At 40.6% G+C, this 26,117-nt stretch overlaps 1 protein-coding gene across 2 annotated transcripts in view; it reads right to left on the reverse strand.

Moving 5' to 3' along the window:
• Window positions 1–26,117, reverse strand: part of LOC126293266 (protein draper) — a 356,553-nt gene that overhangs the window by 75,417 nt on the left and 255,019 nt on the right. For both annotated transcript variants that reach the window (XM_049986389.1, XM_049986388.1), the window contains exons 3-6: window positions 22,692–22,818; window positions 12,818–12,986; window positions 11,055–11,301; window positions 3,684–3,804 (exon numbers count right to left, since the gene is read on the reverse strand). In XM_049986389.1, the coding sequence (XP_049842346.1) occupies window positions 3,684–3,804; window positions 11,055–11,301; window positions 12,818–12,986; window positions 22,692–22,818 (664 nt within the window). The remainder of the gene's footprint in view (window positions 1–3,683; window positions 3,805–11,054; window positions 11,302–12,817; window positions 12,987–22,691; window positions 22,819–26,117) is intronic.

The following is a 26,117-nucleotide window of genomic DNA, read 5'->3' on the forward strand; positions in this document are numbered from 1 at the left end:
CATGGGTAAAGCAGGTGGTAGATATTGGTACAAGACTGGGGAAATGGAATCAATCTATGAAGAAGATCGCTCACAAATCACTTGTCAACAGGTTCTAGAATACTGCTGAAGAATGTAGGACTAATGGGGGATATTGAATGTATACAGAGAAGGGGAGCACGAATGGACACAGGTTTCTTTAATCCATGGGAGAATGCCTCAGAGATACCAAAGGAACTGAACTGGCAGACTCTTGAAGACAGATGTAAACTACCACAAGAACATCTAACTAACTAAGTTTCAAGAACCAGCTTTAAATGATGACTCTTGCAATATACAACAACCCTCTACTTACCACTCACATAGGCATCATGGGGACAAGATTAGAATAATTACAGCATGTGCAGAGGCATTCCAACAGTCATTCTTCTTGTGCAAAATACGCGAATGGAACAGGAAGAAACCCTAGTAACTAGTACAAGAGGACGTGCCCTCTGCCATGCACTTCATGATGGTTTACAGAATGTAGATGTAGATGTGAAACAGCACACAGCAATGGCTACCCCACACTGCACTGTGGGCTAGTAAATGACTACCAGCAAAAGCCTTCCTAGGTCTGCTTGTCTGCCGCTGCTGCTGATTAGCATGAGTTTGAAGAGACTGAACATTTAAGGTCATCATTCTGTGTATCCTGTATGTCTGCATATTGAGCATGAGAATGTGTTCTGAATGTTTGCACAATGTGTATCTGAGGCAGAATGTGGGTACTAGCCCAGTATTTGGTTGTGGGAAACCACCTAAAAATTTCATCCAGGACGGTCAGCTCACCAGCCCTTGTCATCCTGGTGGTGGTTTCAGTACATGTCAGTCTCACCACCTCTGCATAAACCTGAAGGGCTATCCATGCAGGTCTACCAATTAATGACTAGGGAGCTTATCAGCCACCTTACATTTACCATATTTTGTTCGTTTTTCTTGTGGCTAGACATTAACAAGAAATCAACATTCTGTCCAGTTTCTGTTTATTTTTCAAATCTCACTATCAGCTCAGACATCAACTTAAGTAGCGGACCTGTAACCATGAACAAAATGATGTCAACTAGGTGAAGTATATCCACAGAAGTTACAAATTTTGGTTTCAATAGTCTGATTAAAATTACTTGATAGTTGTATCTGCCCTTGCTACAACAGTGTTACCACATCTGCTACTGGTTACCACTCAGTTAAAGTGAAACACAAACATGGCGGGTCACTTCACAAATGTTGTTAATGTTAACGAGGAGCAATGTTGGAAACAGCTGCCACTAGGTACATGAGATGCTCTATCAACAGCCGATTTTAAGTGAATTATAACTTAACTACAGCAGATGACAGGCTTTGTACAACTGTATTTAAACTCATGTCTTGACATAGCCACAACTTTGTGATGTGCAGTGTATCCAAGAAAACGATGGTCAACAATCTGTGGCAGAAGTAAAATTACAATCATTTCAACAAAGAAAAATTTTATAATATGTTTGTTTGCATAGCCAACTCCTGCAGCAATACTTCAGTTTTAGCAGTAAAAGCAGACTCTAATTTCTCGCTGTCACTGGTTACCTGAAACTATCCTTGCACTGGTTACACAGGACGCTGGGTCACCATCGAATGGGTAGTGATGGGTGGCACTTGGTTTCAGATCATAGGTGACACAAGCAGATTCCAAACACAAAAAGCAAGATAGGAATAAAAGCACAAGCAAATAAAGTCAATATTATGATGAATATAATAGAGGGAAACATTCCACATGGGAAAAATATATCTAAAAAGAAAGATGCTGTAACTTACCAAACGAAAGCATTGGTATGTTGATAGAGACAATAAACACACAAACACACACACAAATTTCAAGCTTTTGCAACCCAAGGTTGCTTCATCAGGAAAGAAGGAAGGAGAGGGAAAGACGAAAGGATGTGGGTTTTAAGGGAGAGGGTAAGGAGACATTCCAATCCCGGGAGCGGAAAGACTTACCTTAGGGGGAAAAAAGGACAGGCGCGAGCGCGCGCGCACACACACACACACACACACACACACACACACACACACACACACACACACACACCTGCCTGTGCCTGTATATGAGCGGATGGGTGTGTGTGTGTGTGTGTGTGTGTGTGTGTGTGTGTGTGTGTGTGTGTGTGTGTGTGTGTGTGTGTGTGTGCGCACGCGAGCAAGTGTTTACTTGTCCTTCTTTCCCCCTAAGGTAAGTCTTTCCGCTACCGGGACTGGAACGACTCCTTACCCTCTCCCTTAAAACCAACATCCTTTCGTCTTTCCCTCTCCGTCCGTCTTTCCTGATGAAGCAACCTTGGATTGCAAAAGCTTGAAATTTGTGTGTGTGTTTGTGTGTTTATTGTCTCTATCAACATACCAATGGTTTCGTTTGGTAAGTTACAGCATCTTTGTTTTTAGACAATATTATGATGAAAATGACATGGCAAAGTGGTGGTGGTGGTGGTGGTGGTGGTGGTGGTGGTGGTGGTGGTGGTGGTTGTTAGTGTTCAACGTCCCGTCGACAACGAGGTCATTAGAGACGGAGCTCATGCTCGGGTTAGGGAAGGATTGGGAAGGAAATCGGCCGTGACCTTTCAGAGGAACCATCTCGGCATTTGCCTGAAACGATTTAGGGAAATCACGGAAAACCTAAATCAGGATGGCTGGAAACGGGATTGAACCGTCGTCCTCCCGAAAGCGAGTCCAGTGCGCTACCCACTGCGCCACCTCACTCGGTACATGGCAAAGTATCATAGATAAAAAAATTACATTTAAATGAATTAATCAAATGAAAATGATAATCATAGTTTTCTGACATAATCTAGAAAAATATAAAATTTCACTGCACTTGTTGTGATTCAAACCTTCGACTTTCAACATGTAAGGTTTATATGCTGACCACTACACTATGCCATTACACTACCTAAAGCTGTCGTATTTATGACTCTTGTGTCCCAGTTATAATGATTAATTGGCAGGCTTCAAAAGTTAGGCTCCTTGAAATGTCGTGCAAAGTTTATCTACTGTTAGCCAATCTCTACCTACAATAAATATATAAATGATGCGGAACTGATCCTTGAGCAGAAGGATCCAGAAGTGTTTGGTTAGTGCTGTATACAATATGTGTGTATTCTATTAGTGTGTGTGTGTGTGTGTGTGTGTGTGTGTGTGGGCGCGCGCGCGCGTGCGTTAGGGGTTATCCTGTGATGAAATACAAAATAAAAGGATCAGGCACAAAATTTGGAGTCCACACAAATGAACATATCACGAAAGAAAGCCGGACAAGGAATTCGAAATAACTTGATTGTTGTGGAAATTTGGCAATGGCCAACAGTTTGGGCATGCTGCCGGGTGCTCTGGTTGGTGCAAACCAGCTACAATGCATGAAATGTCAACTATCAAGTAATTTTAATCATACTACATTAATGGGGACCTCAATTAAATGGTGGAAAACAGTTACAGGTAGATCACAGATGACAGTGTTCAGAAAGTAAGAGGAGGAAACTTCAGACAGCATAATGACTAAGGCAACTGCCTACAATAAGCAAGAATTCCAGTTTAGAATCGCTAGTGCAATATTACGTTTGCCTAAGCGTTTCACGTAACAGACTTCACCAATACCGATCTCACGTTTACTTCAGTCATTGCTCGGAGTACTTGTGTGTACTTACCGTCCACCCAGTGGTGCAGTAGCACTGGCCAGATGTGGGGCTGCATGTCCCGCCGTTCTGGCAGCGGCACTCCGACTGACACTCGTCCCCATGCTTGCCTTCTGGGCACAAGTCCTGGCACCTGTAGTGTGAGCCAAAACATCAAGTCAGTAACAGTTACTGTAACTCTGCTAATGTGTAATCTCAATAAGTTTTCTCGTTTCAGGTGAAACAGCCAAATTTTATTGAGAGACAACTGAACTTTCCATCCTGGTTGTTATACAATCAGTGCCATTTATCCTACATTTCACAATTTTTGGCAATTTTCCATTTTAAATAGATATTTCTATACTCATAAATTTACATCACCACTCACAGTGGGTATAACAATAATAATAATAATAATAATAATAATAATAATAATAATAATTTTATTGTCATTCAGCCATTACAGCAATAGACAATGTCATATACATACTAAAATACAATTAATAGTTTGAAAGAAACAACAGGTTTGTTGTTAACATTAAAGTATTATATTACAGTTGATAAATTCTCTTATATCATAGAATGGGTGGAGGACTAGCTAGTCATGAATTGTTTGTTTGAATAGTTGTTCAGGTAATTCTTGAACAGATTGAGGAAGATTATTAAATAATTTGTACCCCATGATTTCGTAGCTGTTGAGTGACTTTGACAATCTGTGGTAAGGAATATAGAGGCACCTATTCCTTCTCTGGTTTTTGTTTCTGGTAATTTCTTCTTCGTATAAATTAGAACATAGTATATGTACAAGTTTATTCCAGTCATTATTTTCTGTTCACAGAACAATGGTTTACAGTGTGCCTTATATGCAGAACCAGTAATTATCCTAATAGCTTTTTTTTGCAGTATTAATATGTCATGTACACAGCTAGAGTTCCCCCACAAAATAATTCCATATGTTGTTATACTTTGAAAGAATGAAAATAGGATGTTCTAACATACTTTTGAGGAACACAATCCATAATTCACCTTAACACACAAATAACTCTTGACAATTTACCACTAATATGTTGTACATGTTGACCCCATGATAATTTATCATCAATGTATACCCCCAAAAATTTGGCATAATTTGGATCATCTGACAGAAGCTTGTCTCTAAGACTACAGACCATCTGCTGTGTTTTGTTTTCATTCAGCAGGAATCTATTTGCCTTGAGCCAATAGGATGCTTGGTCAATTGTCTTTGCTGCACTAGTTTTAAGGCTATTGAAATCATCACTAGCATGTGCATACAACACAGTGGTGGACTTGATAAATGACGGCAGATCGTTTATCATTATCAGGTATATAAAAATGTACATAACTGCTGTCTTAGTAAACATGAGCAAGAATATTATTCTCTATCTCTCAATGCTCTGAAATTAAACTAGGGCTGTAGTTGCACACGTACAAGGAATTCGGCAAAAGACAAAAAAGTCACGAACAAGGAGTGTCATGGCCGCACTGGTCATCCAGTGATGCCAAAATGTTACCCCATCTAAGGGAATATCGCTATCCCTTGAACAAATCCCACATTGGTATTCTGGGTTGCAGCATTTAAGGAACCAAATTTGCTTACATCACGAGAGGTCACTTGTTAGATGCGAACGCTGCCACGGGAATTCTATGCTGCAGGCTTTCAAGGCCATGTCCAACGATGGGATACGCGTTTAACTTTAAAAGAGAAATGTGTCAAAAAGGAAAATAAATTTCATTCTGGTACATGTGGCACTGATGTGTCTATCCCAGTTCGCGACTTCGCTATTGACTCACCCTCATACCATATTGTACAACTTTGCAACTAAGTAGCTCCCTTCAAAATTTAAAGGATGTATTCCGAGATATTAGGGTTTGATGTCATATTCATGTTTGCGTTACATACAACCTAAACTACAGACATACACTGAAGTGCCAAACGACTGGTACAGTCATGACTATTCGAATACAGAGTTACGTAAACAGGCAGAAGACGGCACTGCATCGACAACGCCTATACACCGTGATTCAAGAAGATATGTAAATATTTTAATATGTTATTCTACAAGTGCAACTAAAGAAAAAAGTTCATATAAAAATAGGTCCGCAAATGCTTAGTTACAGAGTTATGGCTAATAAAAGATTCTGTCCGAAATGTAGCAGCTTTGCTAATATGAACCCATCGCAAAACTGTACGAGGTTAAAGAAAAGCACGATTTCCATTTATTTTGTTGTTATTGATCTGGTGAATCTAATAAAACATGTCACAGAAGTAAATCAGCAGTAGTTTTCCAGAACATCCAGAGAAGCAAAGAAGTAATTTCATAAAATTTTTAATTTATTACCTACTTGACCCAATTTGTTTTTTGAACTATATGGAAAAAATGAAAATAGTTACAAACTATGGCCTGCACAAGCTTTATTCAATGTGTAAATTTCACTACACACATTCATATTTAGATTATGATATGTTTGATATGCCTCCAGTCATTGGCGATGTGGTGCAGACAAATAGCAAAATTCTGCATGGCCCGCTAAAGTGTCGGAACATCAGTGCTGTTGACAACCTCCTCAATGGCTATTTTTGGCTCAGAAATGGTTTTGGGGTTATTGATCTACACCTTGCCTTTAATACAGCCCCACAAAAACGGATAACATGTGTTCGTATCTGGAGAAAGTGGCAGTCAATCGAAGCCCATGCCAATGGCCTCTAGTCACTGCAGAGTCAAAACACAGTCTTCAATGTGCTCCCCCAGGACATAAAACTCTCTCCTGCTGATTTGATGGGGTTGAGCTCCGTCTTACATGAACCACATCTTGTCAGAATCATGGTCACTTTGGATAGTGGGGACGAAATGTTCTTCCAAAACCTTCATTTACCGTTCGGTAGTCACCGTGCCATCAAGGAATATCGAACCGATTATTCCGTGACTGGACATTGCACACCACACCGTCACCTGTTGAATGTCAAGAGTCTTGCTGATGACAAAATGTGAGTTCTCAGTCCACCAAATTCTATATTTGACCAGTTGTTTATGGTAAACAGGACGGTGTCAAATCAACCATGATAGAGCAATGTAATGTGCGATATATTCTGAGCGTTCATGTTTACGTACATATGCCACTATGAAAGTAATGTTATTTTGAAGTGTTGACAGATATGGAACACTGTTCTCACTTGCGTTTATATAAACCACAAAGAGAGGCAGAATAAATTTATATGTGTAGAGGCATGCACTTGGAAATGGCAAACAGTGAAAAATCATATGATTGTGGTATAAAAGAAACTGATTGTATAAAACCTGACCACTTTGCAACAAATAATCCTGAGTTAAGAATGAGCATCAAAACGGATACAGCGATTATTGAACACAGGCTTGTCACAGACAGATTGAATATAGCAACCCTAAAATCCTCCAAAAATAAAAATAAAATGTACCTATTTAAAAAAAAAAAAGATAAAAATTCACTTGGTGCCTTCCTGAGAGACAATCTCAATTCTTCCAAATTAATAATGTAAGTGTAGACCAGATGTGGCTTGAATTCAAAGAAATAGTATAGGCAGAAATTGAGAGATTTATACCAAATAAATTAACAAATGGTGGAGCTGATCCTCCTTGGTACACAAAACACGTCAGAACACTGTTTCAGAAACAATGAAACGAACATGCCAAATTTAAAAGGACACAAAATCGCCAAGATTGGCGATCTTTTACAGAAGCTCGAAATTTAGCGCAGACTTAATGTGAGATGCTAAATCTCAAATCTAAAGTCTGTAAATTCAACTAAATACCTAGGAATTACAATTATGGACAACTTAAACTGGAAGGAACACACACAAAATGTTGTGGGGAAGGCTAACCGAAGACTACGTTTTGTTGGCAGGACACTTAGAAAATGTAACAGATCTACTAATGAGACTGCCTACACTACGCTTGTCCGTCCTCTTTTAGAATACTGCTGTGCAATGGGGGATCCTTACCAGATAGGACTGATGGAGTACATTGAAAAAGTTCAAAGGGCAGCACATTTAGTATTATTGCGAAATATGGAAGAGATCATCACTGAAATGATATAGGATTTCAGCTGGACATCATTGAAAGAAATGCATTTTTCATTAAGATGGAATCTTCTCATGAAATTACAATCACCAACTTTCTCCTCTGAATGCAAAAATATTTTGTTGACACCGACCTACAGAGGGAGGAGCAATCACCACAATAAAATAAGGGAAATCAGCGCTCATATTGAAAGATATAGGTGTTCATTCTTTCCGCACACTATACGAGATGGGAATAATAGAAAATTGTGAAGGTGGTTCGATGAACCCTCTGCCAGGCACTTAAATGTGATTGCAGAGTATCCATGTAGATGCAGATGTAACTGCCAGGGTGGAAATGCAATTGTCCTGTAACTATCTGTACCACATTGTCAACTACTGGCCAAGATTTGATCATGCAGAGTATCATTGCATTTGACTAGCTCAAAGAATACAACTACACTTACAGCTACACTATACTCCACAAGCCACCGCACAGTGTGTGGCAGAAGGTACTTTGTCCATCTCTCTCACTTCCCGATTTCCCTGTGCCAATCACATGTGGTTCGTGGGAAGAGCAATTGCTGGTAAGGCACTATCTACCTAGTTTAATTTTCAGGACCTTTTCATGAGGTACATGGAGATGTAGTAATATATTGGTTGATTCTTCAAAGACTGTATACTCTCACAACTTTATTAGTAAACCATACCACAATGCAGACTGCATCTCTTACAGTATCTGCCACTCTGACCACCTCCATGATGCTTTCATGCTTACTGTATCACACTGTAATGAAATGTCCAGCACCTCTTTCGATCTTCTCTAATCACTATCGATCCGATCTGGTACAGATCCCACAATGACAAGCTATATTCAAGTATTGATCAAACAAATATTTTGTTAGCTAATTCCTTTGCTGATGGACTACTTTTCCTGATGTTTCTTCCAGTGAATCTTAGTCTGACATCTGCCTTGCCCATGAGTAAGTTTTATACGATATTCTACTTCAAATCACTCTGTACGCATAGTCCTACATATTTTATAGAAGTAACTGCTTCCAGCAATTGTGCGCAATCCTGTAACCATACAATAATGGGTCTTTTTGTCAACTTGTGTGCAATACACTAATTTTTTCATGATGAGAGTCAATTGCCATTCTTGTACCAACTGTGGAACTGTACCAAACACCTTCTGGAAGTTAAGGAACACAGAATCTACCAGGGCGCCTGTGACTAGTGTTTTTTGGGCCTCATGGATGAACAGAGCAAGCAAAGTTTCACAACTGCTTTGAGAAACCATGTTCATTCCAGCAGAGGAGATCAACATGAACTAATAGGATGTATTATGTCCTACTGGGCAGCTAATTTAGCAGATATCACATTGATTGTCAACAATACTGGTGTCTGCAGGAAAGTATAGTCACTGGACAGTCAAAAAAACATGTGGGAAGACTTGCTTTAACGAATGGCAGCTCTATTTAAATAATTGTAACAATATTTATAACAAAGAGATAGAACCCCCCCACCCCACCCCCCCCACCCCTCCCCAACACACACAAACTAGATTTTTAGCCAAGTAGTAGTAAAAATAATGTGTTTAATAATTTTAACACTAAACATGTATACATATCCTGTAAACTAATTCATACCACATCATTTAAATAAAATCACCATTCAAATGACCTGGGAAACATGTAACTAACCAAATGCTAGTGATCTTCAGAGATGGTGTTAAAGGTGCAATGTGATTGTTTTAGGGATGTAGCTAAATACGCCACCCTTCTATATCAATGCATCATTGGGATCTGCATGCCAATGAGCATAATATGCTCAGAACCACCAGGTGTTTCACAAATAATCACTGCATCTTCAGCCAAGTGGGCAGTCAGCTCTTGTAGCGCCTACTATCATTCTGTACACAAAATGCTTAGTCTCTCCCCTAAAAAGAAGTCTGTAGAAGTAAGGTGGGAAGAATGTGATGACCACGACACTTGCTCATGCTCTCATGCCATCAATTGGGGAAAACATTGTCTAAATGTCCTCTGACCTCAACAGAAAAGGATAATGGGGACCCATCATCCTGGGACCATAATCACAGCCAGACTGTTTCTGGGACCTTCTCTGATGTTTCAGGTAGTATTTCAAGGATAAAAATGTGGTAATTAGGCAGAAGATATGGCCCAATCATATGGTTGTGAATAATACCTGTCCTTACATTTTGGGTAAATCCCTGTTGATGATGAAAAATATGTGATGCCTTAGGATTTTCCAACTCCCAGACTTGGTTACTGCAGCTGTTGAATACTCCTTCACTTGTGAAGGCAGACTCATTTATAAACAAAACACATGTTTACAATTTGGCAAAGATATCGCTCACAGAATTCCACATGCTGGGAAAAGTTATCGGCTGATAGGTCTTGTACCTTCTGATACAGGAGTAGAGGCATGCCATTCTGTCCAGGACGTTCTATGCATTGGTGTTGAAGATATCTAGTTACTTGTTTAGATAGTGTGTGCTGATGCTGGAGTCATGCTCAATCCATAGTAACAAAGCTTCCTCAAACAAAACAGTTCACACATTCCAATTTCCTGTCGGTCTTCAGAACTGGTACAAATTTGTCGGGCAATAGACAGCACCACTCAAATTGTCAACACAAATGGGACTACTTAGAGTAACCCACAACTTCCACATCGCTGGCAACAGGTCATACACAATGCTCATGACTAGGCTGAAGGTCAGTTGTTGTTGTTGTGGTGGTCTTCACAACAACTAGTCTGAAGGTCAGTAAAACTTTGAAAAAAACATCTATTTTGTACAAGTGGTAGATAAATTGTTGCCACTATTAAAGTTCCATCCCTTGTATTTTCACAGGGGCTACAAATCTATGATGTAGAATCACAAAAAAATGTAAAATCAAAGTTCTACTGTACATACAATGCAGGTTTTTTTTCGTGGTTAGTATTTGCATTTTCTGTTATGTTTGTTTTACGGGCATTAATTCATTTAAAAGGCAAATTTCTTTAACAATTCATTTTCCAATGCTGGAGTCATCATCAAAGGCTATTCCCATTCAGAAAGCAGCTACAATCTCATAAAGCTCCACATCTGATAACTTCAAGAACCGACTGTTGCCTGGATACATATGAACAATTCAGCTTGCTAGCTCGTATTGCAATGTAACTGCTTTGTGTGTCATTATAACCTCTGGCAATGTCAACAGCATCAGAAGACAAAATGTTAGGCAGAGAAAAATGCCTCGGACCATGGCCCAATGACCGTAAAACAAAAACGTTTTGAAACACTGGGACAGCAGCAGCAGCAGCAGCAGTGGTGGTGGGCAGACACTCACAGGGGGCCGGTCCAGCCAGGCGCACAGTGGCAGGCACCCGAGATGTGGTGGCAGGAGCCGCCATTCTGGCAGCGGCACTCCTCACTGCAGTCCTGGCCGTAGTGAGAGGGCGGGCACTCCTCGTCACAGAACTTGCCGCGCCAGCCTCGCGTACAGTGGCACGTCCCACTGTACGGGTCGCAGCTCGCGTTGTTGCGGCACTGGCACAGGTGGTGGCAATCTGGGCCCCAGTGGCCCTCTGGGCACGCTGTGGAGAAACAGACAGCTCACATAATGTCGTAGTCCAAAAATGTGTACCGCCTCGCAGGTGCGTCAAAACTACGACACTGAGACGAGAGTTGAAAGTCTGTGAAGCAAACACAAAGCACTGTAGAGGCTGATTCACACTGGATGCCAAAAATGGCAGGGAAAGTCACAGGCAAATGGAGATGTGGTCACACTAGACAGATTATTGACATGCTGTCACGTCACTTAACCTAGTACCGAAAGGTGAAGGTGATGTAATCAAACAATTGGATTCAGGGATGGAATAGCAACAATATAAAATGTATGAGCCCTTCCCCAATCCCCAATCCCTGATTCCTTTAAGAATCAGACTACCATGTATAAAACAGCTCCAAATATCTTGATTACCACAAATGAGTTAATATGCTGAATGTTTCATCTTAAGAATTTAGAGCCTTTATCACTGAAGATGCAAAACCTTAATTTATCTGACCTGTTGCAAACTGATATATGTAGGTATCTTCAGTGGTATATGTGGATACTATCTGCAAAATGGGTAACAAAGAGAGTTAGTACTAAAGAAAAAGTAAATTAAGATATCTTGCTTGATGCTGCAGTTTCACCATACAAACAATGAACATTTGGTAAGTAATAAACTATTTTCTCTTCATTATTTCGTGGGGTTATAAGTGATAAAAAGTTTTAAATAGGTTTGGAAAGGTTTGAAAAGATATTAAAGTATGTTGGAAATTCCTCGGTATTCCCATTATCAAACACTGTATGAGTATAATGTGGGTAATTTACATTCTGTTTTGAGAAAAGTTACTTTCTTGTAAATCTGAAAGTTTATGACATCAAAGCTCATGAAATATAATGGAGGGGGGAGGAGGAGAGGAGGGTAGAGGGGGGGTAGAAGGAGGTGTTACAGGGAGGGGTAGAGGGAGGCGTTACAGGGAGGGGTAGAGGGAGGGGGAGGGGAGGGGGATCGGAGGGGGAGGTGAAAGGAGAAGGAGGGGGAGGGGATAGGGAGGGCAGAGATGGGGAGGGGTAGGGATGGGGAGGGGTAGAGATGGGGAGGGGTAGAGATGGGGAGGGGTAGAGATGGGGAGGGGTAGAGACGGGGAGGGGTAGAGACGGGGAGGGGTAGAGATGGGGAGGGGGGAGGGGAGGGGAGAGGGAGGTGTAGAGATGGGGAGGGGAGAGGGAGGGGTAGAGATGGGGAGGGGAGGAGAGGGGGGAGACAGGAGAAGTGGGAGATGGGGGAGAGATGGGGAGAGAGGAGGAGACGTGGGAGAGGGGCAGGGGGTGGGGGAGGGGGAGGGGGAGGGGGAGGAGAGGGAGAGGGGGATGGATAGAGGGGGATGGGTAGAGGGGGATGGGTAGAGGGGGTGAGAGGGGGAAAGGAGAGAGGGGAGGAGAGGCTGAGGGTGGGAGGTGATGGGGGGTAGGGGGAGGGTGAGAGGGAGAGGGGAGGGTGAGGGGGGAGGAGAGGGAGATTCTGTAAGCAGCTGCTGCAGTTCATAAAGTGTTTTACTTACACACACTGCAAGTGGGTCCACCATATCCATGCAAGCATTGGCATGTATCAGGGGCAACACATGTCCCGTGCAGACAATCGTCAGAACAGACAGCAATGCATTTGTCACCCGTCGAACTCTTTGTGTAACCGTGACAGCAGTCTTGTACTGGCCTGGTTTTCACCAGAGTCTGAAAATAAGAACAAAAAAATATGAGATATCAGCCTTTAGTAACTCTCAAACAACATCGAGTCATCAGAAAATTGATACATCAGCATGGGCCTTGACTGAGAGGAGATACGGTATAAAAAAATAAAAACCTGTTTCAGTTCAACACAATTCGATCACATGAATTTCTTGCAACTCCAAGAATCATTAACAATGTACAGGTTCAAACAAAAATATTGAGGGTGAAGTCATGTTCTGAAGTGCCAGTAGAATTAAAAAGCTATTACAAAACTCAATCACTATCATATCAAACCAAAATAAATTATGTTTATATGTTGTTTTGCAAGCTGAATAGTACAGGCATCAATTCCATTCTGTATACAGTGTACACTAATCTTAAGCCATTACTAAAAAGAACATTTGAGCCACTGTCTTGAAATATAGAAGTTATTTCTTAAGAAAATACTGGTATCAAACATTAATCCTATACTCAAACCTGAGGAAAAAATCTCTCTTCATGGCAGCCTTTGCTGATATTAAATGTCATCACTTCCCCATTTCTCTATTATACTCCCTAATTTCGTCCATAGGCATTTTCCTTTCAGATTTTCCAAAACTACATTCACATATTTATTGGCTCCCAATGCTCAGTGAAGTTTCTCAGCAATTTATAAATTTATTACACATTGTTTATATGGCAGAGAAAACCATGGGTAGGTTGTTAAGGAACTGGTAGTTTAACCAGTTTTCTAAGCTGCCATTAATGACTGTGAGGCCTGTATACTGACGAAGTATCTGTCCAATAGGGCTGACCAACTGTTTCTGAAACAAATCCATGATTATTCCTGCAAAACCTCAGAAAAAATAACTGTAGATTTTCAGCCATGTTGCAAGTCCATTTCTTTTAATAGTTTTCAGTTACACAGTTCTTATTCTCCACAATCAAAAAATGTGCCAGTTTAGGAAATAAACATGGTTCTCAATCTTATGAAGCACCTTTATTCCAATGACTCACCACATACAATGGTTGAAGATTTACACTGAGGTGGGAAATGCCATGTGATACCGGCACGCACATACACAGGACGTAGGTAATATCATGTACACAAAGTATAGACGGGCAATGCATTGGCAGAGCTATAATTTGTACACAGTGATTCATGTACAAAGGTTTTTGACGTGATTATGGGCCCTTGACGGAAGACTCTGAATGTGGAATGGTAGTTGGAGCCAGATACATGGAAGACTTCATTTTGGAAACCATTAAGGAATTCAGTATTTTGTGATCCAAAGTGTTAAGGCTGTGCTGACAGTACCAAATGTCAGGCATTACCTCTCACTGTGAACAACGCAGAGGCCGACAGCATTCATATAATTATCGAGAGCAGCAGCGATTGCATACAGTTATCACTGCCAACAGAGAATCGACACTGTGTGAAACAATCACAGAAATTAACATGGAACATAACTATCATATCTATTAGGACAGTGCAGTGAAATTTGGTGTTAATGGGACACAGCAGCAGACGACCGAGGCGAGTGCTTTTGCTAACAGCACAACATTGCCTGCAGAGCCTCACCTGGGCTCACGACCCTATTGGTTGGACTCTAGATGACCGGGAAACTGTAGCCTTCTCAGATGAGCCCTGATTTCAGTTGGTAAGAGCTGATGGTAGGATTACTATGCGGTGCAGCTGCCATGAAGCCATGGGGCCCAAGTTGTCAACAGTCCACTCTGCAAGCCGGTGGTGTCTCCATAACATGGAAGGGACAGGATCCTCTGGTCCAATTGAACCAATCATTGACTAGAAATGGTTGTGTTTGACTGCTTTGAGACTATTTGCAAGCATTCATGGACTTCATGTTCCAAAACAACAATGGAATATTTATGGACGACAGTGTCTCCAAGATAAATTGTTCACGATTGGTTTGATAACATTCTGGGGAATTTGAGAGAATGATTTGGCCACCCAGATCACCAGACAAGAATCCCATCAACATTATGGGACGTAATCTAGAGGCCAGTTCATGCACAAACTTCTGCAGTGACAACATTTTTGCAATAAAGAAAGGCTATAGGGGTAGCATGGTTCAATATTTGTGCAGGGGACTACCAAAGACTTGCTGCATCCCAACCATCTCAGGTTGCTGCGGTAAGTGGGGCAAAAGGAGGTCCGACACGATATTACGAGGTAGCCCATGACTTTTGTCATCTCAGTGTTTAAACAAATTAAATACAGTGCATTCGTTTTTCTTACTAATATGTATTAGTTCCCTTCTTATGTGCTGATGTTGGAAAGTATAGGATCTCCCCATATCAACTGTATTTAACTGATGACAGTCATCAAAACAACAGCATATATAAACCACTCATTGAAATTCCACATCGGGGAAATACATGCCGTAAGAAGAATTATTGTTATATCATGACATCACATTTACTTGCTTTGCAAGTAGAAGTATCATAGTGGACTCCTTTGGTTTCTCATTGTTTATAGTTAGATAATATGCACCAAAACTCTCTTCAGAGACTTTTCCATTATCTAATATATGTTTTCTGAATCTACCTTGCAGTTAGTTTTTATAACTAGAAGAGTGTTAAACATGAGAAAGTGCATTAAATATGGCACATATGTAAACATTAAGTTACTTTACAGATCCATTACCACAGCCCTTTCGGGGGTGGTGGCATTCACATTCTTTGGCCTTGCCTACTTTCAACTAAATTACCTCATTTCAATCTAACCCACCATTTTTCATCACAACCAGGATTTCACGTATGGTGCTGCAAAGGTCCAATATCACACTTAAGCCTGCTTTTCCAACTCACAAACAGTCATTTTTATTCATTCCCCACTCACTCATTGTATTCTGTGGATCCCATAAAGAAGTAGAACCTACAAGAGTGTGGACCAAGTGAAGTATACATTATCAAAGAACAATCAAATAAAATAAAATACAGCTAATCAGTATACTGTATTAACAATATGCTGCTTAATGCTATACAACTCTGTGCCGGTTAAACTGAATCGGAGTAAGTTGGGGAAAAAGCGGTTGCTTCCTCATTTATACTAAAGAGCAGCTGCAGCTTCAAGGTTTGTGGCACAGTAACAGATCGATAAAATTCTGAGCATGCAGCCACCTCACAAATTCCATTTGTCCATTTATTTTTTTTGGCCATATACCTTTCGGCCATCTTCAGTGGAGCTCATAACAATACATCGACCTTCCACCGGGGATAAACCACTTAACCATAGATTCAACTAATGCACACGTTTTTGCTGACAATCAATATCTCAGGCACTCGTGTATCTGTGGATGTGTCCACAGCAGTGTGGTCTGTGGGTTTAAAAGGACAGTGAGTGCTGTAGCATCCATCATTTGTCTCACACTGAAGACAGCCAAAAAGCATACAGCTGAAATATTATAAGAAACGTTATTTATGTGGCTATATGCCTGAAATTTAATAGATCATTATACAGCAGCTATAAATCCTCTATTAGTAGCTTATTATTGACTTCATTACAATGGTACTTAAAAAAATTGCATGTGTAAATACAGAGTCCTGTTCAGAGTTCATTAGTACTTGCAACACAGATTTACAACAAACACTGCTGCTTGCCATGAAGCTAACGAGGTTTTTCCATATTTGGATACATATGTTCATATTTTTTTAATGACAGCTTGTCTAATGAGGTTGGTTGTGATTTCCAATTCATAGTCTTATGTTAACTGAGAGCTTGTTGAATATCCTCAAATCAGAGCACATAACATCACTCTGAACTCTACATGGTGAGGGAGAGTCTACATGAAAACTATTTTTGTTTTTTGTATTGAGGCCATGCACATCAAAGATCAATTTAAAAAAAAACTCTTAGCATCAGCAAAGAATGCAATTTAGGAGTCAAAGCATAGTGAAGTAAGTTCCAAGCCGACTTAGACTTGTGTTACACTTCGGATCAGTGTGTCACCACAACTTATATTTCAAAAATTGATATTTTTTGGTGGCCGGAGGGGGCGAGGGTGGGGGACGGAGGGGGAGGCATAGGGGGAGGGGAAGGGGGATGGGGAGGTGAATGGGGATGGGAAGGGTAGGGGGAGGGGAAGGGGAGGGGAGGGGGAAGGTTAGGGGGAGGGAGGGGGAGGGGAGGGAGAGGGGGAGAGGAGGGCGAGGTGGGGCTGGGGGAGGGGGAGTCGGAGGGGGAAGGGGAGGGGGGCGGGAGTGGGAGGGGGAGGGAGGGGGAAGGAGGGGGAGGGAGGGGAGGGGGGAGGGAGATGGAGGGGGAGGGGAGGGGAGGGAGGGGGAGGGGGAGGGAGGGGGAGGGAGGGGGAGGGAGGGGGAGGGAGAGAGCTAATTTTAGAGGGAACTGAAGCATGAAGACATGAAGCTAGTTCAAATGGATGCAGACTACAGCAGTTATTCAGAGACAAAGAGGCTCATCTAGGGCAAACCATCGAACTGTGCAGCAGGAATGGACATCACAGAGGGAGTTGTCACCACATCTGCAGATGAAGCTGGGGAGGACATTTGCTTGATTTTTTTCCCCATGTTTAATTGCAGTTTTGTGTTTCATGCTGACATAAAAATACTACAAATTTTCAAATAAAATAAGTGTTCCTACGTGTTTTGTTATTAAATTAAAATTTGTTTTCTTTATGGGGCACTACACTACGCAAGACAGCTTCTCAGTGAGAGTTTCAGTGCCACTATCAAACTCTGTGCCATGGTCAAACTTTGGCATTACAGCAGAGCAGAGATGCAGGTTTGGAACTTTGAAACAACTGGTTCACTTCTGAAGCAAAACGCCTAGTGGGTCACACTACTGGGAAGTGCCTCCCAGAATATCAATGCCTTGTGAGCTTCCATTTAAGGAAGTCTTCATCTTCTGAAGTGACAACATGCCTCATCATTGCAGCTCTGCTGTTGGAGCATTAAAGAATACTCCATCAGATTCAATTATATTTGTACAAACATCCAAGAGTGCCACTACTCAATCCTAATGACTGTGTCCTGTAGCTGCAAATTTGTGAACAAATGTTGGCTGAAGTCAGTGGGGATGCCAACTTCATTTATAATCTTTGGATGTCTAAGTTTCATGTCATAGTTACCCAATAAGGTGGTCTTCCAACACTGGGCTATGGGCACCACACTCAGCTACACCAGTGTCTATAACACAGTACTACATTTACCACACCACACAGAGTGCAGTATAATATCATTGGCTGATATTATTTTTTTAAGGATGAACAAGACACTATTGTTAATGTGACATCTGAGTGTTACGTCAAAACATTAGAGACATATCTGTCTTTTAGGTTCCAAACATTTCCAAATCTTGACATTCAGCACAAAATGGTTTCAACTTTAAAGAGTGTATTCTCTCTCATATATATAATGTGTGATGCTTTCTATGTGGGAATGACCAGCAACAAACTGTCCATTCGCATGAATGGACACAGGCAGACAGTGTTTGTTGGTAATGAAGATCACCCTGTGGCTAAACATGCCTTGATGCACGGCCAGCACATCTTGGCACAGTGTTACACCGTCCGAGTTATCTGGATACTTCCCACCAACACCAACCTATCCGAACTCCGGAGATGGGAACTCGCCCTTCAGTATATCCTCTCTTCTCGATATCCGCCAGGCCTCAACCTCCGCTAATTTCAAGTTGCCGCCACTCATACCTCACCTGTCTTTCAACAACTTCTTTGCCTCTGTACTTCCGCCTCGACTGACATCTCTGCCCTTACTCTTTGCCTTTAAATATGTCTGCTTGTGTCTGTGTATGTGCGGATGGATATGTGTGTGTGTGTGTGTGTGTGTGTGTGTGTGTGTGTGTGTGTGTGTGTGTGTGTGTGTGTGTGTGTGTGCGCGAGTGTACACCTGTCCTTTTTTTCCCCTAAGGGAAGTCTTTCCGCTCCCGGGATTGGAATGACTCCTTACCCTCTCCCTTAAAACCCACATCCTTTCATTTTTCCCTCTCCTTCCTTCCTTCCTGACGAAGCAACTGCCAGTTGCGAAAGCTCGTAATTCTGTGTGTGTGTTTGTGTGTTTTGTTCATGTGCCTGTCTGCCGGCGCTTTCCCGCTTGGTAAGTCTTGGAATCTTTGTTTTTAATATATTTTTCCCATGTGGAAGTTTCTTTCTGTTTTATTTATATATATATATATTTTGTGTGTGTGTGTGTGTGTGTGAGTGAGAGAGTGAGAGAGAGAGAGAGAGAGAGAGAGAGAGAGAGAGAGAGAGAGAGAGAGACTACACCAGCAGTAAGACATTTGCTTGGGGATTGCAAATTTTTAAAGAATGGCTACCTCATTTGGCTACCCCTGTACCCAGACATTTCAGCCTATTACTTGTGTTCTCAGGGATATCAGAAGAGCATCATGTACCAGACTAAATTGGGAATCCTAGCTCTGCTCAAGATTCAGACTGAATAGAAAATCTCCAACATCCCAGCTGACGATTGTGATGCATTGTGCAAAACCTACAGTTACAGCTACCTGATTGCATGCAGGCAAATGGACAGTATTGGACTGCCTTTTTTTTTTTTTTTTTTTTTTTTTTTTAAGCGATACCAGAAACAGTTTCCATTCCTGTGCAACAAATTCTGAACCTGAAACTTTTTCTAATTATTTCAAATTTTCCAGTTTCACTGTGCAACTCTGGTATAAGGGAAATCTCCATCTAATCCAGCGTCACTCATTTCTTATAAAATGAGCTGCAAAGTCACACAAGTGAAAGCAGCACTCTTATCTGCCGACAAAAATGGTCAGAACCAAACATGCTGTGCTGTAAAAGTTTATTTGTCAGGTCAAAGTTCCTGTGAGTGTGTTTCATCAACTTATAAATATACTGTTGTATTACTCACAGCAGTGGCATTTAGCAGATGGTCTTCAAGTGACGTGCTTTTACTGTGACTAACTTTGCTTTCAAATAAGCAAGCAACAAAACACTGCGACATAAGACAACAGCTCAAATGACACAGTGGCCATGTGGCTTTGCTGTCACATAGCATGTGTCTTTACACAGCTGTACTGGTGGCATGAAGCCACTGGCAGTGAGAGAGAGAGAGAGAGAGAGAGAGAGAGAGAGAGAGAGAGAGAGAATATTTATTCACAAGAGCTATTCCATTTTGACTATGGTGTTTTTTTTCTTCAATCTACTTCGCTCTTCCATTTTGACTATGGGTTTTTTTTTTCTTCAATCTACTTCGCTGAAGAAAGTTAAAAATATTGTGTGTGGCAACCTTAATAAGCTATCTGTCATCAGCACACTGTCAAGGTCTGTGAATCCAACTATTCTGGACCCTCTGTTATTTCTTGTATACATAAATGATCTTACACTTGCAGTTTCAGAAGATGCAAAATACGTCCTCCTTGCATACTATACAAGTACTGTAATACATTGAGGTGACAAAAATCATACGCCAGCGATAAGCATGTATAAAGATGACGGAAGTACTGCGTACAATAGGTATAAAAGGGCAGTGCATTGGGGAACTGTCATCTGTACTCAAGTAATTCATGTGAAAAGGTTTCCGACGTGATTATGGTTGCATGTTCAACACAGATTGCTAGTTGGAACTAGGCGCACGAGACATTCCATTTTGGAAATCATTAGGAAATTCATATTCTGATATCCACAGAGTCAATAATGTGCTAAGAATACCACATTTCAGGCATTAGCTCTTACCACGGCTAATGCAGTGGATAACACCATAGATAACTAACATACAAGTAACACTGCATGAAATAACCACAGAAATTGACGTGGGGTTTGAAACGAATGTATGCACAAGGGCAGTGTGGTGAAATTTGGCGTTAGTGGACTATGACAGCAGACAACAGAAAAGTGCCTTTCTTAATAGCATGACAAGGGCTGCAGCACTTTTCCTGGGCTAGTGACCATAATGGCTGGGCCCATGAGCTGGTCAGATGAGTCCCAATTTCAGTTGGTAAGAGTAGGGCGTAGGCGTCCAGTATGGTGCACACCCCAGTAAGCCATAGACCTGGGTTGTCAACAAGACACTGTGCAAGCTGGTGGTTGCTCCATAATGGAGAGTTCCAATGAGTTTTTGAGTTGATGCCATGTCTAGCTGCTGCACTATGGCAGGCAGAAGGTCTGACATGATATTAGGAGGTACACCTCAGTGTAATGTAACAGCCATGAGATAAATTTTAGCTACAGTGCGACGAGACAAAATTATGCCTCTAACAGTCATAAACTGTATCTATTCCACATATGCAAAAACAGTGAAAACGATGAAAAATATTAATTATTTATATAATAATTTATGATGTAATTGGACATATCGATGTGTATCATACAAAGACAATGATAATTGTAAATTCCTTTTATGATCTGCGTTTGTCTTCTTTTGTTTTTACCTTTTGTTGACTGCCTTTTGTAGGTTCAGGACGCAAGACGCATATCAGTCTGAGGTCTGTTAAGAAACTGATTATTTGTCGATTATTACTTGAGAATAGAGTTCATTATTATTATTATTATTATAAATATGAGTGAATAATTATTTGTAACTTTAATTCCTCTCTCAGTAAGCATTATCTGTGTTAATTATTTATTTCCACTGAAAAGAGGGCAAACATTGATGATAGCGATTTTCCTCGCGTTTTTGTCTATGTTTTCCTTAGAAAAAAATCAAATGTTGGGTTGATGAAGTCTAAATAGTACACAATACGACATTAAAGTTTAATAAGCATTTCAAATACTCATCCTATTTGCTCTAACAATAGAAAGTCTCTATCAATTGTCTGCCGCCATCTTAACAATTATCTCAGCGGCAAATTCAAAAATGCTGCAGGCATAAATGCCGAAGGTAATACAAATGTGTAAAAATAAATGTGCACCGGTGGTCCCGAATTCATTTTAATGAAAATAATTCGAATCAGATTGGTTCTTTACAAACAGTGCTCATAGCACGATCGTTATAACAAACTTTTCTAGCTGGTGTATGGAGCCGAAATTAATTAAGCACGAGTTGCGAATAATATTGTTTCAGGTAACATGCGTCAGTGTTGTGCGCGGCTGATATTCGGTGGTTTTAATGATCATTTTGCTGAAGATAACTGTTTACATCATAATCAATAGTTGTGTAGGATCTGTTGCATGAATTGTGATTTAGTGACACTTACACAACATACAGACCACACTTTAACACGACGTTAACTTGGAGTTCTTTAGTAACTTGACCAAATCTTTAGCCGGGAGAAAAATTATTTAGTAGTTACTCAATGTAATAAAATAAGATTATCATTTTCATTTACAAATTAATAAAATGCCAAACCACCGAATAACACAGTGAACGCCACAGTAAAAAGGAATACCTGTCACTTTGCTGAAAAGGCGGATAATGAATATTCAAAAACATCAACAGATGGTTGAAGGCAAATTGATTACCTTTGAATTTTTACAAGACTTGGTAGGCCCTATATACAGTTCTCATATAACTCCACAAGCTATTAAAAATTGTCTTCTCAAACAAAAGAACTGTAGAAAGTAGAAGTTTTTGGTATCACAGAAGATCGTCAGCTCATTTGGATAAGCAACTGCTTAAAACTGAATATATAAACAAGGTGTATGTTTTGACTACATCCATGAATGGAGACTGTCTCGAGACAAATGAATAAGTAAGTGAGTAAACATATGCTGTGTACTAGATTTCATGCAGCACTCTTACGCTTTTCTTAATATCTTAGGAACTTACCTGAGTCTTGTAGACAGTCTTGAAGTTGACCTTATACTTTGAGCACCTTGGCGGGAAGTTGAAGCACCACGTGTACTCCCTCACCTGGTAGGGCTTGTGCTCAGATACCCTCACCGTCGTCGTGTACCTGAAACATTTCAATCAAACCTGTAATTAGCAACAGACAAAAAGGCAATGAAAATAACATTTATCTCCGTGTTATGAAACCGGGTCTTCCCTTACTGTGATAATATAATAGTAAGTATAACTGCTCACATTTCCCATATTAGGTATTGTATCCAACTGTATTTCAGTGTGGCTCTGAGCACTATGGGACTTAACATCTATGGTCATCAGTCCCCTAGAACTTAGAACTACTTAAACCTATCTAACCTAAGAACAGCACACAACACCCAGCCATCACGAGGCAGAGAAAATCCCTGACCCCGCCGGGAATCGAACCTGGGAACCCGGGCAAGGGAAGCGAGAACGCTACCGCACGATCACGAGATGAGGGCAACTGTATTTCAGTGTTATATACTAATGGGCAAACCTACGTTTCTAGCATTTGTAGACTTAGAGAAAGCTTTTGACAATGTTGACTGGAATACTCTCTTTCAAATTCTAAAGGTGGCAAGGGTAAAATACAGGGAGCGAAAGGCTATTTACAATTTGTGCAGAAACCAGATGTCAGTTATAAGAGTCGAGGGGCATGAAAGGGAAGCAGTGGTTGGGAAGGGAGTGAGACAGGATTGAAGCCTCTCCCCGATGTTATTCAATCTCTATATTGAGCAAGCAGTAAAGGAAACAAAAGAAAAATTCGGAGTAGGTATTAAAATCCATGGAGAAGAAATAAAAACTTTGAGGTTCGCCGATGATATTGTTATTCTGTCGGAGACAGCAAAGTACCAGGAAGAACAGTTGAACGGAATGGACAGTGTCTTGAAAGGAGGATATAAGATGAACATCAACAAAAGCAAAACGAGGATAATGGAATGTAGTCGAATTAAGTCGGGTGATGCTGAGGGAATTAGATTAGGAAATGAGACACTTAAAGTAGTAAAGGAGTTTTGCTATTTAGGAAGTAAAATAACTGATGATGGTCGAAGTAGAGAGGATATAAAATGTAGACTGGCAATGGCAAGGAAAACGTTTCTGAAGAAGAGAAATTTGTTAACATCGAATATAGATTTATGTATCAGGAAGTCGTTTCTGAAAGTATTTGTATGGAGTGTAGCCATGTATGGATGTGAAACATGGACGATAAATAGTTTGGACAAGAAGAGAATAGAAGCTTTCGAAATGTGGTGCTACAGAAGAATGCTGAAGATTAGATGGGTAGATCACATAACTAATGAGGAAGTATTGAATAGGATTGTGGAGAAGAGAAGTTTGTGGCACAACTTTACCAGAAGAAGGGATCGGTTGGTAGGACATGTTCTGAGGCATCAAGGGATCGCCAATTTAGTATTGGAGGGCAGCGTGGAGGGTAAAAATCGTAGAGGGAGACCAAGAGATGAATACAGTAAGCAGATTCAGAAGGATGTAGGTTGCAGTAGGTACTTGGAGATGAAGAAGCTTGCACAGGGTAGAGTAGCACGGAGAGCTGCATCAAACCAGTCTCAGGACTGAGGACCACAACAACATACTAATGGGTGTGGACTGCATCAAACTTGTCTGATGACTGACTTCTTCAGAAGAAAAAAACCTAGTGAGGATTAAAGGAGTAACTTTAAAATATTTATTTCCTTTCTGTGGCTTTAGTAGAAAATTCCCTTCCCTATCTTTGTGTATCCTCTTTGTAACAGCAACATGTTCAGTAACAGATTTCAAGCACAATTTGATAATAATACAGACTGGATGAACTACAGCATTTGGCAGTAACCTTCCTCTCATTTATCATGAATAACCTGAAAAAAGGCACACAAAAACTAGATCAAATTAATTAAAGTTCGATTAAAATCTTTCTTGTGTTACATTCAATTTTTCTAAATATGCATGTTGCTTAATAACATACAACAACAAAAAAATTCATCTTGCTTAAAACAAACCGTCAGTGATTCAAAGAAATTGTAAGTGATTTGATTCTAATGTAGGAGAGCCGATGTGCTCAATAGATTTGGGTGTAATAATAATAGTGAGGGTTTCTTCTGCCACTACAGAACTTTCATTTTGAGAGTCATCAGCCTTCTGACAGATATGAAGCTGCTCATCGCAATTTCCTCTTCTGTGCCAACATCTTTGTCTCAGAGTAGAACTTGCAGCCAATGTTTTCAATTATATGTTGGATGTATTTCAATCTCAGTTTTTCCCCTCTGAGGCTTCCCCTAGCACAACAGAATTTATCCCCTGCTGTCTTAACATGTCTTATCAGTCTGTCTGTTCTTGTGATCACTGTTTTCCACATTCTGATTCCCTCATCAATTCTGCAGAGGTCCTTGAAATTTCTTATAGTGGCTGGTTATTTCTTATCAGCATCCTTCTCTAACATCACATTCCATACATTTCTGGTCACCAGACAATCATTTCTGACCATTTTATTTCGAAGACGTTAAAGCCAGTACACTACCAGCCACAAACAAGCTAGAGAGTTGCCATGCGCCACCGTCTCCAGCACACATCTATGGTCTGAAGATGATCTTATAATAAGATCGAAACCGGCCACCACATTTTTTACGAAAGTGCAATCAAATCTGCTTCCAGTTTAATTATAATAAATATAGATTGCTGTTTCCTATAATAAGAACTATGTTCTTTAAAATGTTGTGATGAAACAATTTAAACAGCAAAAACATTCCATAACAAGTCACAAAGTTTTTCTGTACATTTAACTACTCAATGGTTAAAGTGTACCCCACTCAGTAATTGGCCTTTTAGTTCCCTTGGGATATACTCCCTGTAAGTATTGCAGGTGTTTACCACTATAAATTATCTGAGTAACGAAAATATATGACTTCAAGCAATATGGTCGCTTTTTCTTTTGAGCCCTAAGTTGAAACAGCCTCAAAGTCTATTACTGCCAATCAAATTTGTTAATTTGAAAGCCAATTTTCTGTTTCAATTTGTAATCGAGTGTCACCGTACTTCGCTTTGCAGAAACAGTTACTTAAAGTATGATGCGCTTAGTGTAGTTCCTTTTCCTTGTTCTGCACTTGGGAAAGGTTTTCTTTAGCTTGTTTTCTGCTGTGCTGCATTTTAACATCCACCATTTTCGAGCAGTACCGTGTTTCCCTAGGCACAAGGTACGACACGAAAGTTTGTCACGGACAGTTTCATACCACTGTTAGGACACACTAGTATTATTTACAGTCAAGCATTGCATCATAAATTATCATCAGGTCAGTCCGCCCCCACAGCTGCGTGATCAGTGCGCAAAATGCTATGCTAGAGGTCCTGGTTCGATTTCCGACCGGGTCGGAGATTTTCTCCGATCGGGGAATGGCTGTT

Source organism: Schistocerca gregaria, chromosome 10, assembly GCF_023897955.1.
Source record: "Schistocerca gregaria isolate iqSchGreg1 chromosome 10, iqSchGreg1.2, whole genome shotgun sequence".
Taxonomy (NCBI): domain Eukaryota; kingdom Metazoa; phylum Arthropoda; class Insecta; order Orthoptera; family Acrididae; genus Schistocerca; species Schistocerca gregaria.